At 35.4% G+C, this 15,747-nt stretch overlaps 1 protein-coding gene and 1 non-coding gene across 2 annotated transcripts in view; both read right to left on the reverse strand.

The window, feature by feature from the left end:
- The window catches only part of LOC134840571 (galactose-1-phosphate uridylyltransferase-like), a 183,820-nt gene extending 168,115 nt beyond the window's left edge, over positions 1-15,705 (reverse strand). Inside the window, exon 1 of the mRNA XM_063856484.1 lies at positions 15,570-15,705. Coding sequence (XP_063712554.1) covers positions 15,570-15,591 — 22 coding nt within the window. The 5' untranslated portion in view covers positions 15,592-15,705. The remainder of the gene's footprint in view (positions 1-15,569) is intronic.
- Positions 3,386-3,457, reverse strand: Trnad-guc (transfer RNA aspartic acid (anticodon GUC)). Its single transcript has one exon. It is a non-coding gene; the product is annotated as a tRNA-Asp (tRNA).
- Positions 15,706-15,747: the final 42 nt, after the last annotated feature.

Here is a 15,747-nt window from a genome sequence, read left to right on the forward strand (position 1 = left end):
TTTTTGATTTAAAAAAAATGCTTTTTTGCATCCCAGCATAGTTCCAGCAAAAAAATGCTCAGCAAAAAATTATATTCGTAAAAATTTTGAAAAGATATCAAGCTATGAACCGACTGAAAACAAAAAGCAAATTTCATGTAGTTCCATTTCAAAAACAAAAAAAGTTTTTCCGATACGAACTAAAAATTGTTCAGAGTTAAAAACCTCTTCGGCGGGGAATCGAACCCCGGTCTCCAACGTGACAGGCTGGGATACTGACCACTAAACTTCCGAAGATACCGTTCCGAGCATATCTGCCAAATTATTGCCAAATGAAATTCTCAAATTATAGAACGGCAAAATAGAGTTCGATCAGCGTTTAGGAACCCTGCTGTATACAGCAACATGGAATCCCAACATTTTTGGTAAAAAAACGCTTTTTTGCATCCCAACATAGTTCCAGCAAAAAAATGCTCAGCAAAAAATTATATTTGTAAAATATTTGAAAAGAAAACAAGCTATGAACCGACTGAAAACAAAAAGCAATTTTCAAGTAGTTCCAATTCAAAAACGAAAAACGTTTTTTAGATACGAACTAAAAATTGGGGTTAAAAGGAGTTAAAAACCTCTTCGGCGGGGAATCGAACCCCGGTCTCCAACGTGACAGGCTGGAATACTTACCACTATACTTCCGAAAATACAGTTCAGCGCATCTCTTCCAAATTCGTGTCATATGAAATTCTCAAATTATAGAACGACACAATAGAGTTCGATCAGCGTTTAGGAACCCTGCTGTATACAGCAACATGAAATCCCAACATTTTTGGTTAAAAAACGCTTTTTTTTATCCCAACATAGTTCCAGCAAAAAAATGCTCAGCAAAAAATTATATTTGTAAAACATTTGAAAAGAAAACAAGCTATTAACCGACTGAAAACTAAAAGCAATTTTCAAGTAGTTCCACTTCAGAAACAAAAAAAACGTTTTTTCGATACGAACTAAAAATCAATCAGGAGTTCAAAACCTCTTCGGCGGGGAATCGAACTCCGGTCTCCAACGTGACAGGCTGGGATACTTACCACTATACTTCCGAAGCTACATTTCCGAGCATATCTGCCAAGTTTGTGCTATATGAAATTCTCAAATTACATGAAGACACAAATGAACTCGATCAGCGTTCAGGAATTCTGCTGTATACAGCAGCATGAAATCCGATCATTTTTTGAAAAAAGCAGCTTCTTCTCATCCCAACATAGTCCCAGGAAAAAAACTCGGAGCAGAAAGTCATGGTTGTAAATTATCTGAAAAAAATTTAAGGCTTTGAACCGACTGAAAACAAAAAGCAAATTTCATGTAGTTCCATTTCCAAAACAAAAACAAAACGTTTTCCCGATACAAACTAAAAATTATTCAGGAGTTAAAAACCTCTTCGGCGGGGAATCGAACCCCGGTATCCAACGTCACAGGCTGGGATACTGACCACTAAGCTTCCGAAGACACCGTTCCGAGCATATCTGCCAAATTATTGCCAAATGAAATTCTCAAATTATAGAACGGCACAATAGAGTTCGATCAGCGTTTAGGAACCCTGCTGTATACAGCAACATGAAATCTCAACATTTTTGGTTAAAAAAACGCTTTTTTGCATCCCAATATAGTTCCAGCAAAAAAATTATACTTGTAGAATACTTGAAAAAATCAAGCTTTGAAGCGACTTTAAAAAAAGCAATTTTTATGTAGTTCCATATCAGAAACAAAAAAAAACGTTTTTTCGATACAAACTAAAAATTATTCAGGAAATAACAAACTCTTCGGCGGGGAATCGAACCCCGGAATCCAACGTGACAGGCTGCGATACTCACCACTATACTACCGAAAATACAGTTAAGCGCATCTCTTCCAAATTCGTGTCATATGAAATTCTCAAATTATAGAACGACACAATAGAGTTCGATCAGCGTTTAGGAACCCTGCTGTATACAGCAACATGAAATTTCAATATTTTTGGTTTAAAAAAATGCTTTTTTGCATCCCAGCATAGTTCCAGCACAAAAATGCTCAGCAAAAAATTATATTCGTAAAAATTTTGAAAAGATATCAAGCTATGAACCGACTGAAAACAAAAAGCAAATTTCATGTAGTTCCATTTCAAAAACAAAAAAAAGTTTTTCCGATACGAACTAAAAATTGTTCAGAGTTAAAAACCTCTTCGGCGGGGAATCGAACCCCGGTCTCCAACGTGACAGGCTGGGATACTGACCACTAAACTTCCGAAGATACCGTACCGAGCATATCTGCCAAATTATTGCCAAATGAAATTCTCAAATTATAGAACGGCACAATAGAGTTCGATCAGCGTTTAGGAACCCTGCTGTATACAGCAACATGAAATCTCAACATTTTTGGTTAAAAAAACGCTTTTTTGCATCCCAATATAGTTCCAGCAAAAAAATGCTCAGCAAAAAATTATATTTGTAAAATATTTGAAAAGAAAACAAGCTATGAACCGACTGAAAACAAAAAGCAATTTTCAAGTAGTTCCAATTCAAAAACGAAAAACGTTTTTTCGATACGAACTAAAAATTGGGGTTAAAAGGAGTTAAAAACCTCTTCGGCGGGGAATCGAACCCCGTTATCCAACGTGACAGGCTGCGATACTCACCACTATACTACCGAAAATACAGTTGAGCGCATCTCTTCCAATTTCGTGTCATATGAAATTCTCAAATTATAGAACGACACAATAGAGTTCGATCAGCGTTTAGGAACCCTGCTGTATACAGCAACATGAAATTTCAATATTTTTGGTTTAAAAAAATGCTTTTTTGCATCCCAGCATAGTTCCAGCAAAAAAATGCTCAGCAAAAAATTATATTCGTAAAAATTTTGAAAAGATATCAAGCTATGAACCGACTGAAAACAAAAAGCAAATTTCATGTAGTTCCATTTCAAAAACAAAAAAAGTTTTTCCGATACGAACTAAAAATTGTTCAGAGTTAAAAACCTCTTCGGCGGGGAATCGAACCCCGGTCTCCAACGTGACAGGCTGGGATACTGACCACTAAACTTCCGAAGATACCGTACCGAGCATATCTTCCAAATTATTGCCAAATGAAATTCTCAAATTATAGAACGGCACAATAGAGTTCGATCAGCGTTTAGGAACCCTGCTGTATACAGCAACATGAAATCCCAACATTTTTGGTTAAAAAAACGCTTTTTTGCATCCCAATATAGTTCCAGCAAAAAATTGCTCAGCAAAAAATTATATTTGTAAAACATTTGAAAAGAAAACAAGCTATTAACCGATTGAAAACAAAAAGCAATTTTCAAGTAGTTCCAATTCAAAAACGAAAAACGTTTTTTCGATACGAACTAAAAATTGGGGTTAAAAGGAGTTAAAAAACTCTTCGGCGGGGAATCGAACCCCGGTCTCCAACGTGACAGGCTAGAATACTCACCACTATACTACCGAAAATACAGTTCAGCGCATCTCTTCCAAATTCGTGTCATATGAAATTCTCAAATTATAGAACGACACAATAGAGTTCGATCAGCGTTTAGGAACCCTGCTGTATACAGCAACATGAAATTTCAATATTTTTGGTTTAAAAAAATGCATTTTTTGCATCCCAGCATAGTTCCAGCAAAAAAATGCTCAGCAAAAAATTATATTCGTAAAAATTTTGAAAAGATATCAAGCTATGAACCGACTGAAAACAAAAAGCAAATTTCATGTAGTTCCAATTCAAAAACAAAAAAAAAGTTTTTCCGATACGAACTAAAAATTGTTCAGAGTTAAAAACCTCTTCGGCGGGGAATCAAACCCCGGTCTCCAACGTGACAGGCTGGGATACTGACCACTAAACTTCCGAAGATACCGTTCCGAGCATATCTGCCAAATTATTGCCAAATGAAACTCTCAAATTATAGAACGGCAAAATAGAGTTCGATCAGCGTTTAGGAACCCTGCTGTATACAGCAACATGAAATCCCAACATTTTTGGTAAAAAAACGCTTTTTTTTATCCCAACATAGTTCCAGCAAAAAAAATGCTCAGCAAAAAATTATATTTGTAAAATATTTGAAAAGAAAACAAGCTATGAAACGACTGAAAACAAAAAGCAATTTTCAAGTAGTTCCAATTCAAAAACGAAAAACGTTTTTTCGATACGAACTAAAAATTGGGGCTAAAAGGAGTTAAAAACCTCTTCGGCGGGGAATCCAACCCCGGTCTCCAACGTGACAGGCTAGGATACTCACCACTATACTACCGAAGATACAGTTCAGCGCATCTCTTCCAAATTCGTGTCATATGAAATTCTCAAATTATAGAACGACACAATAGAGTTCGATCAGCGTTTAGGAAACCTGCTGTATACAGCAACATGAAATTTCAATATTTTTGGTTTAAAAAAATGCTTTTTTGCATCCCAGCATAGTTCCAGCAAAAAAATGCTCAGCAAAAAATTATATTCGTAAAAATTTTGAAAAGATATCAAGCTATGAACCGACTGAAAACAAAAAGCAAATTTCATGTAGTTCCAATTCAAAAACAAAAAAAAGTTTTTCCGATACGAACTAAAAATTGTTCAGAGTAAAAAACCTCTTCGGCGGGGAATCAAACCCCGGTCTCCAACGTGACAGGCTGGGATACTGACCACTAAGCTTCCGAAGACACCGTTCCGAGCATATCTGCCAAATTATTGCCAAATGAAATTCTCAAATTATAGAACGGCACAATAGAGTTCGATCAGCGTTTAGGAACCCTGCTGTATACAGCAACATGAAATTTCAATATTTTTGGTTTAAAAAAATGCATTTTTTGCATCCCAGCATAGTTCCAGCAAAAAAATGCTCAGCAAAAAATTATATTCGTAAAAATTTTGAAAAGATATCAAGCTATGAACCGACTGAAAACAAAAAGCAAATTTCATGTAGTTCCAATTCAAAAACAAAAAAAAGTTTTTCCGATACGAACTAAAAATTGTTCAGAGTTAAAAACCTCTTCGGCGGGGAATCGAACCCCGGTCTCCAACGTGACAGGCTGGGATACTGACCACTAAACTTCCGAAGATACCGTTCCGAGCATATCTGCCAAATTATTGCCAAATGAAATTCTCAAATTATAAAACGGCAAAAAAGAGTTCGATCAGCGTTTAGGAACCCTGCTGTATACAGCAACATGAAATCCCAACATTTTTGGTTAAAAAAAAAACGTTTTTTTTTATCCCAACATAGTTCCAGCAAAAAAAATGCTCAGCAAAAAATTATATTTGTAAAATATTTGAAAAGAAAACAAGCTATGAAACGACTGAAAACAAAAAGCAATTTTCAAGTAGTTCCAATTCAAAAACGAAAAACGTTTTTTCGATACGAACTAAAAATTGGGGCTAAAAGGAGTTAAAAACCTCTTCGGCGGGGAATCCAACCCCGGTCTCCAACGTGACAGGCTAGGATACTCACCACTATACTACCGAAGATACAGTTCAGCGCATCTCTTCCAAATTCGTGTCATATGAAATTCTCAAATTATAGAACGACACAATAGAGTTCGATCAGCGTTTAGGAAACCTGCTGTATACAGCAACATGAAATTTCAATATTTTTGGTTTAAAAAAATGCTTTTTTGCATCCCAGCATAGTTCCAGCAAAAAAATGCTCAGCAAAAAATTATATTTGTAAAAATTTTGAAAAGATATCAAGCTATGAACCGACTGAAAACAAAAAGCAAATTTCATGTAGTTCCATTTCAAAAACAAAAAAAAGCTTTTCCGATACGAACTAAAAATTGTTCAGAGTTAAAAACCTCTTCGGCGGGGAATCGAACCCCGTTATCCAACGTGACAGGCTGCGATACTCACCACTATGCTACCGAAAGTACAGTTGAGCGCATCTCTTCCAAATTCGTGTCATATGAAATTCTCAAATTATAGAACGACTCAATAGAGTTCGATCAGCGTTTAGGAACCCTGCTGTATACATCAACATGAAATTTCAATATTTTTGTTTTAAAAAAATGCTTTTTTGCATCCCAGCATAGTTCCAGCAAAAAAATGCTCAGCAAAAAATTATATTCGTAAAAATTTTGAAAAGAAATCAAGCTATGAACCGACTGAAAACAAAAAGCAAATTTCATGTTGTTCCATTTCAAAAACAAAAAAAGTTTTTCCGATACGAACTAAAAATTGTTCAGAGTTAAAAACCTCTTCGGCGGGGAATCGAACCCCGTTATCCAACGTGACAGGCTGCGATACTCACCACTAAACTACCGAAGATACAGTTCAACAAATCTCTTCAAAATTCGTGTCATATGAAATTCTCAAATTATAGAACGACACAATAGAGTTCGATCAGTGTTTAGGAACCCTGCTGTATACAGCAACATGAAATTTCAATACTTTTGGTTTAAAAAATGCTTTTTTGCATCCCAGCATAGTTCCAGCAAAAAAATGCTCAGCAAAAAATTATATTTGTAAAAATTTTGAAAAGATATCAAGCTATGAACCGACTGAAAACAAAAAGCAAATTTCATGTAGTTCCATTTCAAAAACAAAAAAAGCTTTTCCGATACGAACTAAAAATTGTTCAGAGTTAAAAACCTCTTCGGCGGGGAATCGAACCCCGTGATCCAACGTGACAGGCTGGGATACTCACCACTATACTACCGAAAGTACAGTTGAGCGCATCTCTTCCAAATTCGTGTCATATGAAATTCTCAAATTATAGAACGACTCAAAAGAGTTCGATCAGCGTTCAGGAACCCTGCTGTATACAGCAACATGAAATTTCAATATTTTTGGTTTAAAAAAATGCTTTTTTGCATCCCAGCATAGTTCCAGCAAAAAAATGCTCAGCAAAAAATTATATTCGTAAAAATTTTGAAAAGATATCAAGCTATGAACCGACTGAAAACAAAAAGCAAATTTCATGTAGTTCCATTTCAAAAACAAAAAAAGTTTTTCCGATACGAACTAAAAATTGTTCAGAGTTAAAAACCTCTTCGGCGGGGAATCGAACCCCGTTATCCAACGTGACAGGCTGCGATACTCACCACTAAACTACCGAAGATACAGTTCAACACATCTCTTCAAAATTCGTGTCATATGAAATTCTCAAATTATAGAACGACACAATAGAGTTCGATCAGTGTTTAGGAACCCTGCTGTATACAGCAACATGAAATTTCAATACTTTTGGTTTAAAAAAATGCTTTTTTGCATCCCAGCATAGTTCCAGCAAAAAAAAAGCTGAGCAAAAAATAATATTTTTTAAAAAATTTGAAAAGATATCAAGCTATGAACCGACTGAAAAAAAGCAATTTTCATGTAGTTCCATTTCAAAAAAAAAAATCGTTTTTTCGATACGAACTAAAAATTATTTAGGAAATCAAAACCTCTTCGGCGGGGAATCGAATCCCGGTAACCAACGTGACAGGCTGCGATACTCACCACTATACTACCGAAGATACAGTTCAGCACATCTCTTCTAAATTCGTGTTATATGAAATTCTCAAAATATAGAACGACACAATAGAGTTCTATCAGCGTTTAGGAACCCTGATGTAAACAGCAACATGAAATTTCAGTAATTTTGGTTTAAAAAAATGCTTTTTTGCATCCCAGCATAGTTCCAGCAAAAAAATGCTCAGCAAAAAATTATATTTGTAAAAATTTTGAAAAGATATCAAGCTATGAACCGACTGAAAACAAAAAGCAAATTTCATGTAGTTCCATTTCAAAAACAAAAAAAAGCTTTTCCGATTCGAACTAAAAATTGTTCAGAGTTAAAAACCTCTTCGGCGGGGAATCGAACCCCGTTATCCAACGTGACAGGCTGCGATACTCACCACTATGCTACCGAAAGTACAGTTGAGCGCATCTCTTCCAAATTCGTGTCATATGAAATTCTCAAATTATAGAACGACTCAATAGAGTTCGATCAGCGTTTAGGAACCTGCTGTATACAGCAACATGAAATTTCAATATTTTTGTTTTAAAAAAATGCTTTTTTGCGTCCCAGCATAGTTCCAGCAAAAAAATGCTCAGCAAAAAATTATATTCGTAAAAATTTTGAAAAGATATCAAGCTATGAACCGACTGAAAACAAAAAGCAAATTTCATGTAGTTCCATTTCAAAAACAAAAAAAGTTTTTCCGATACGAACTAAAAATTGTTCAGAGTTAAAAACCTCATCGGCGGGGAATCGAACCCCGTTATCCAACGTGACAGGCTGCGATACTCACCACCAAACTACCGAAGATACAGTTCAACAAATCTCTTCAAAATTCGTGTCATATGAAATTCTCAAATTATAGAACGACACACTAGAGTTCGATCAGTGTTTAGGAACCCTGCTGTATACAGCAACATGAAATTTCAATATTTTTGTTTTAAAAAAATGCTTTTTTACATCCCAGCATAGTTCCAGCAAAAAAATGCTCAGCAAAAAATTATATTTGTAAAAATTTTGAAAAGATATCAAGCTATGAACCGATTGAAAACAAAAAGCAAATTTCATGTAGTTCCATTTCAAAAACAAAAAAAAGCTTTTCCGATACGAACTAAAAAATGTTCAGAGTTAAAAACCTCTTCGGCGGGGAATCGAACCCCGTTATCCAACGTGACAGGCTGCGATACTCACCACTATACTACCGAAAGTACAGTTCAGCGCATCTCTTCCAAATTCGTGTCATATGAAATTCTCAAATTATAGAACGACTCAATAGAGTTCGATCAGCGTTTAGGAACCCTGCTGTATACAGCAACATGAAATTTCAATATTTTTGGTTTAAAAAAATGCTTTTTTGCATCCCAGCATAGTTCCAGCAAAAAAATGCTCAGCAAAAAATTATATTCCTAAAAATTTTGAAAAGATATCAAGCTATGAACCGACTGAAAACAAAAAGCAAATTTCATGTAGTTCCATTTCAAAAACAAAAAAAGTTTTTCCGATACGAACTAAAAATTGTTCAGAGTTAAAAACCTCTTCGGCGGGGAATCGAACCCCGTTATCCAACGTGACAGGCTGCGATACTCACCACTAAACTACCGAAGACACAGTTCAACACATCTCTTCAAAATTCGTGTCATATGAAATTCTCAAATTATAGAACGACACAATAGAGTTCGATCAGTGTTTAGGAACCCTGCTGTATACAGCAACATGAAATTTCAATACTTTTGTTTAAAAAAATGCTTTTTTGCATCCCAGCATAGTTCCAGCAAAAAAAAAGCTCAGCAAAAAAATAAAATTTTTAAAAAAATTTGAAAAGATATCAAGCTATGAACCGACTGAAAAAAAGCAATTTTCATGTAGTTCCATTTCAAAAAAAAATCGTTTTTTCGATACGAACTAAAAATTATTTAGGAAATCAAAACCTCTTCGGCGGGGAATCGAATCCCGGTAACCAACGTGACAGGCTGCGATACTCACCACTATTCTACCGAAGATACAGTTCAGCACATCTCTTCTAAATTCGTGTTATATGAAATTCTCAAAATATAGAACGACACAATAGAGTTCTATCAGCGTTTAGGAACCCTGATGTAAACAGCAACATGAAATTTCAGTATTTTTGGTTTAAAAAAATGCTTTTTTGCATCCCAGCATAGTTCCAGCAAAAAAATGCTCAGCAAAAAATTATATTCGTAAAAATTTTGAAAAGATATCAGGCTATGAACCGACTGAAAACAAAAAGCAAATTTCATGTAGTTCCATTTCAAAAACAAAAAAAGTTTTTCCGATACGAACTAAAAATTGTTCAGAGTTGAAAACCTATTCGGCGGGGAATCGAACCCCGTTATCCAACGTGACAGGCTGCGATACTCACCACTAAACTACCGAAGATACAGTTCAACAAATCTCTTCAAAATTCGTGTCATATGAAATTCTCAAATTATAGAACGACACAATAGAGTTCGATCAGTGTTTAGGAACCCTGCTGTATACAGCAACATGAAATTTCAATACTTTTGGTTTAAAAAAATGCTTTTTTGCATCCCAGCATAGTTCCAGCAAAAAAATGCTCAGCAAAAAATTATATTTGTAAAAATTTTGAATAGATATCAAGCTATGAACCGACTGAAAACAAAAAGCAAATTTCATGTAGTTCCATTTCGAAAACAAAAAAAAAAGCTTTTCCGATACGAACTAAAAATTGTTCAGAGTTAAAAACCTCTTCGGCGGGGAATCAAACCCCGTTATCCAACGTGACAGGCTGCGATACTCACCACTATACTACCGAAAGTACAGTTGAGCGCATCTCTTCCAAATTCGTGTCATATGAAATTCTCAAATTATAGAACGACTCAATAGAGTTCGATCAGCGTTTAGGAACCCTGCTGTATACAGCAACATGAAATTTCAATATTTTTGGTTTAAAAAAATGCTTTTTTGCATCCCAGCATAGTTCCAGCAAAAAAATGCTCAGCAAAAAATTATATTTGTAAAAATTTTGAAAAGATATCAAGCTATGAACCGACTGAAAACAAAAAGCAAATTTCATGTAGTTCCATTTCAAAAACAAAAAAAGTTTTTCCGATACGAACTAAAAGTTGTTCAGAGTTAAAAACCTCTTCGGCGGGGAATCGAACCCCGTTATCCAACGTGACAGGCTGCGATACTCACCACTAAACTACCGAAGATACAGTTCAACACATCTCTTCAAAATTCGTGTCATATGAAATTCTCAAATTATAGAACGACACAATAGAGTTCGATCAGTGTTTAGGAACCCTGCTGTATACAGCAACATGAAATTTCAATACTTTTGGTTTAAAAAATGCTTTTTTGCATCCCAGCATAGTTCCAGCAAAAAAAAGCTCAGCAAAAAATAATATTTTTAAAAAAATTTGAAAAGATATCAAGCTATGAACCGACTGAAAAAAAGCAATTTTCATGTAGTTCCATTTCAAAAAAAAAATCGTTTTTTCGATACGAACTAAAAATTATTTAGGAAATCAAAACCTCTTCGGCGGGGAATCGAATCCCGGTAACCAACGTGACAGGCTGCGATACTGACCACTATACTACCGAAGATACAGTTCAGCACATCTCTTCTAAATTCGTGTTATATGAAATTCTCAAAATATAGAACGACACAATAGAGTTCTATCAGCGTTTAGGAACCCTGATGTAAACAGCAACATGAAATTTCAGTATTTTTGGTTTAAAAAATGCTTTTTTGCATCCCAGCATAGGTCCAGCAAAAAAATGCTCAGCAAAAACAAATATTTGTAAAAAATTTGAAAAGATATCAAGCTATGAACCGTCTGAAAACAAAAAACTATTTTCAAGTAGTTCCACTTCAAAAACGAAAAACGTTTTTTCGATACGCACGAAAAATTATTCAGGATTTAAAAACCTCTTCGGCGGGGAATCGAACCCCGGTCTCCAACGTGACAGGCTGGGATACTGACCACTAAACTTCCGAAGATACCGTTCCGAGCATATCTGCCAAATTATTGCCAAATGAAATTCTCAAATTATAGAACGGCACAATAGATTTCGATCAGCGTTTAGGAACCCTGCTGTATACAGCAACATGAAATCCCAACATTTTTGGTAAAAAAAACCGCTTTTTTGCATCCCAACATAGTTCCAGCAAAAAAATGCTCAGCAAAAAATTATATTTGTAAAATATTTGAAAAGAAAACAAGCTATGAACCGACTGAAAACAAAAAGCAAATTTCATGTAGTTCCATTTCAAAACAAAAAAAGTTTTTCCGATACGAACTAAAAATTGTTCAGAGTTAAAAACCTCTTCGGCGGGGAATCAAACCCCGTCATCCAACGTCACAGGCTGCGATACTCACCACTATACTACCGAAGATACAGTTCAGCACATCTCTTCCAAATTCGTGTCATTTGAAATTCTCAAATTATAGAACGACACAATAGAGTTCGATCAGCGTTTAGGAACCCTGCTGTATACAGCAACATGAAATTTCAATACTTTTGGTTTAAAAAAATGCTTTTTTGCATCCCAATATAGTTCCAGCAAAAAAATGCTCAGCAAAAAATTATATTTGTAAAATATTTGAAAAGAAAACAAGCTATGAAACGACTGAAAACAAAAAGCAATTTTCAAGTAGTTCCAATTCAAAAACGAAAAACGTTTTTTCGATACGAACTAAAAATTGGGGTTAAAAGGAGTTAAAAACCTCTTCGGCGGGGAATCGAACCCCGGTCTCCAACGTGACAGGTTAGGATACTCACCACTATACTACCGAAAATACAGTTCAGCGCATCTCTTCCAAATTCGTGTCATTTGAAATTCTCAAATTATAGAACGACACAATAGAGTTCGATCAGCGTTTAGGAACCCTGCTGTATACAGCAACATGAAATTTCAATACTTTTGGTTTAAAAAAATGCTTTTTTGCATCCCAGCATAGTTTTAGCAAAAAAATGCTGAGCAAAAAATTATATTTGTAAAAATTTTGAAAAGATATCAAGCTATAAACCGACTGAAAACAAAAAGCAAATTTCATGTAGTTCCATTTCAAAACAAAAAAAGTTTTTCCGATACGAACTAAAAATTGTTCAGAGTTAAAAACCTCTTCGGCGGGGAATCAAACCCCGTCATCCAACGTCACAGGCTGCGATACTCACCACTATACTACCGAAGATACAGTTCAGCACATCTCTTCCAAATTCGTGTCATATGAAATTCTCAAAATATAGAACGACACAATAGAGTTCGATCAGCGTTTAGGAACCCTGCTGTATACAGCAACATGAAATTTCAATATTTTTGGTTTAAAAAAATTCTTTTTTGCATCCCAGCATAGCTCCAGCAAAAAAATGCTCAGCAAAAAAAAATATTTGTAAAAAATTTGAAAAGATATCAAGCTATGAACCGTCTGAAAACAAAAAACTATTTTCAAGTAGTTCCACTTCAAAAACGAAAAATGTTTTTTCGATACGCACGAAAAATTATTCGGGAGTTAAAAACCTGTTCGGCGGGGAATCGAACCCCGGTCTCCAACGTGACAGGCTGGGATACTGACCACTAAACTTCCAAAGATACCGTTCCGAGCATATCTGCCAAGTTATTGCCAATTGAAATTCTCAAATTATAGAACGGCACAATAGATTTCGATCAGCGTTTAGGAACCCTGCTGTATACAGCAACATGAAATCCCAACATTTTTGGTTAAAAAAACCGCTTTTTTGCATCCCAACATAGTTCCAGCAAAAAAATGCTCAGCAAAAAATTATATTTGTAAAACATTTGAAAAGAAAACAAGCTATTAACCGACTGAAAACTAAAAGCAATTTTCAAGAAGTTCCACTTAAGAAACAAAAAAAACGTTTTTTCGATACGAACTAAAAATCAATCAGGAGTTCAAAACCTCTTCGGCGGGGAATCGAACTCCGGTCTCCAGCGTGACAGGCTGGGATACTCACCACTATACTTCCGTAGATACCGTTCCGAGCATATCTGCCAAGTTTGCGCCATATGAAAATCTCAAATTTAGAAATCCCGCTGCATAGAGCAAAATAAAATCCAACCATTTTTTTTGAAAAAAGCAGATTTTTATCAACCCAACACTGTCCCGGCAAACAATGCAGAGCAGAAAAGTTATCTTTGTAAAAATTTGAAAAAAAATCTAAAGCTTTATATCGACTCAAAACAAAAAGCCAACTTAAAGTAGTTCAAAGTCAAAATCAAAAACGTTTTTCAAAATGGACTGAATTTTTTTAAGTAAAGAGTAACCTTTTCGGCGGGGAGTAGCATCCCGATATCATACATGACAGGCAGGGATACTCGCCACTATTCTACCGAAGATACAGTTCGGAGCATATCTGCCAAGTTCTTGTCATTTGACTTACTCAAATTACAGTGTGACATAATAGAACTCCCTCATCGTTAAGGAATGCTGCTGTATACAGCAACACAAAATTCGACCATTTTTCAAAAAAGCAGCTTTTTATCAACCCAACACTGTCCCGGCAAACAATGCAGAGCAGAAAAATATCTTTGTAAAAAATTAAAGAAATTCTAAAGCTTTATATCGACTCAAAACAAAAAAAGCCAACTTAAAGTAGTTCGATTTCAAAATCATAAACGTTTTTCACAACGAGCTAATTTTTTTAAGTAAAGAGTAACCTCTTCGGCGGGGAGTAGCATCCCGATATCTTACATGACAGGCAGAGATACTCGCCACTTTACCACCGAAAACACAATTCGGAGCATATCTCCCAAGATCGTGTCATATAAGACACTCAAATTACAGCGTGACAATAGAACGCGCTCGGAGTTTAGGAAACCCGCTGTAAACAGCAACATAAAATCCAATCAGTTTTTTGAAAATGGCAGCTTTTTATCGCCCCATTACTTTCCCAGCAAACAAAGCTGAGCAAAAACTGTTCTTAAAAAAGTTTGAAAGTAACTCTAGAGCTTTGTATCGATTCACAACAAAAACCAACTTCAAGTAGTTCAATTTGAAAATCAAAAACGTTTTTTCGATACGAACTAAAAACTACGTAGTAGTTTAAATTCTCTTCGGTGGGAAATCCAACTCCGGTCTCCAACGTGACAGGCTGGGATACTCAGCTCAGAATTTTTGTATCCTGCTGCATACAGCAACATAAAAACAATCAGTTTTTCGAAGAAAAAAAACAGCTTTTTCTCAACCCATCACTGTCCCAGCAAACAATGCAGAGCTATAAAATCATCTTTGTAAAAATTTGAAAATAATTCTTGAGATTTGTATTTCAAGTAGTTCAGTTTCAAAATAAAAAAACGTACCAAATTCAAAGATAATTTGGTAGTTCAAAATCTCTTCGGCGGTAAATCGAATCCCGGTCTCCAAGGTGACAGGCAGGGATAATCACCGATATACTACCGAAGATACAAATCATTTCATATATGCCAAGTTCGTGTCAAATGAAACACTCAAATTACAGTGTGACAATAGAACTCGCTCAGCGTTCAGGTACCCCACTGTATACAGTAATATAAAAACCAATCATCTTTTTTTTAAAAAGCATCTTTTTATCAACCCAACACTGTCCCAGCAAACATTGCAGAGCAAAAAGTTATCTTAGTCAACAGACAGTTGGAAAAGAGTCAATGAACGCAATTAAACAGAAAAAAATTACAGACTCGTTTTGTGAAAAAATCTGAACTTTCGAAATTCAAAGAAAAAAATAGATGCGCTTAATGCTCTTTGAATTTCTAAAACAATTTATGAGTGGCACTTTTTCGATTCGAGAAAACTGGATCAATCAGTAAATTTTTCTGATGAAATTCTATTTAGTAAAATGAAATTCTTCTTTCGAAACTAGAAGCCAATCACGTTTTTCGTGACCTTTACACTTGCTGTTCGATTGTGGAACTTGCTTTCCTTTTAACAAAGGAAACGAACTGAACTTTTAAAAAATCAAGTAAAGCCGCGAAAACTGAATTTGAGCCTGAACAAATTTTAGAAGTTTCCTGAAAAAAATTCATCGCGACTACGTTCATCGACTCTTAATTATCAACTCGATCACTAATAACAGTCCGGTGAGTATAACAACCCGACAGCGACGGCAAAAGTCAAGTAGATAAAAAGATGAGTGGAAGAAAGCTGGAAACTAACCTGCCTGTGTTGGGTCCTGCATAACGAAATATCTCAGCCCTGTTTCTTAGGAGCGGTTGCGAATTTGTGTGTCCGGAATCACCCCCTTTAAAAGTTGTCTTCAAGATCAAAGCAAAGTACGGTCAAAATTGACATCAAATCTGAAGACCGTTGATTCATCGCATTTGCTTTGTCGCTT

Source organism: Symsagittifera roscoffensis, chromosome 1 (genome assembly GCF_963678635.1).
Source record: "Symsagittifera roscoffensis chromosome 1, txSymRosc1.1, whole genome shotgun sequence".
NCBI lineage: Eukaryota > Metazoa > Xenacoelomorpha > Acoela > Convolutidae > Symsagittifera > Symsagittifera roscoffensis.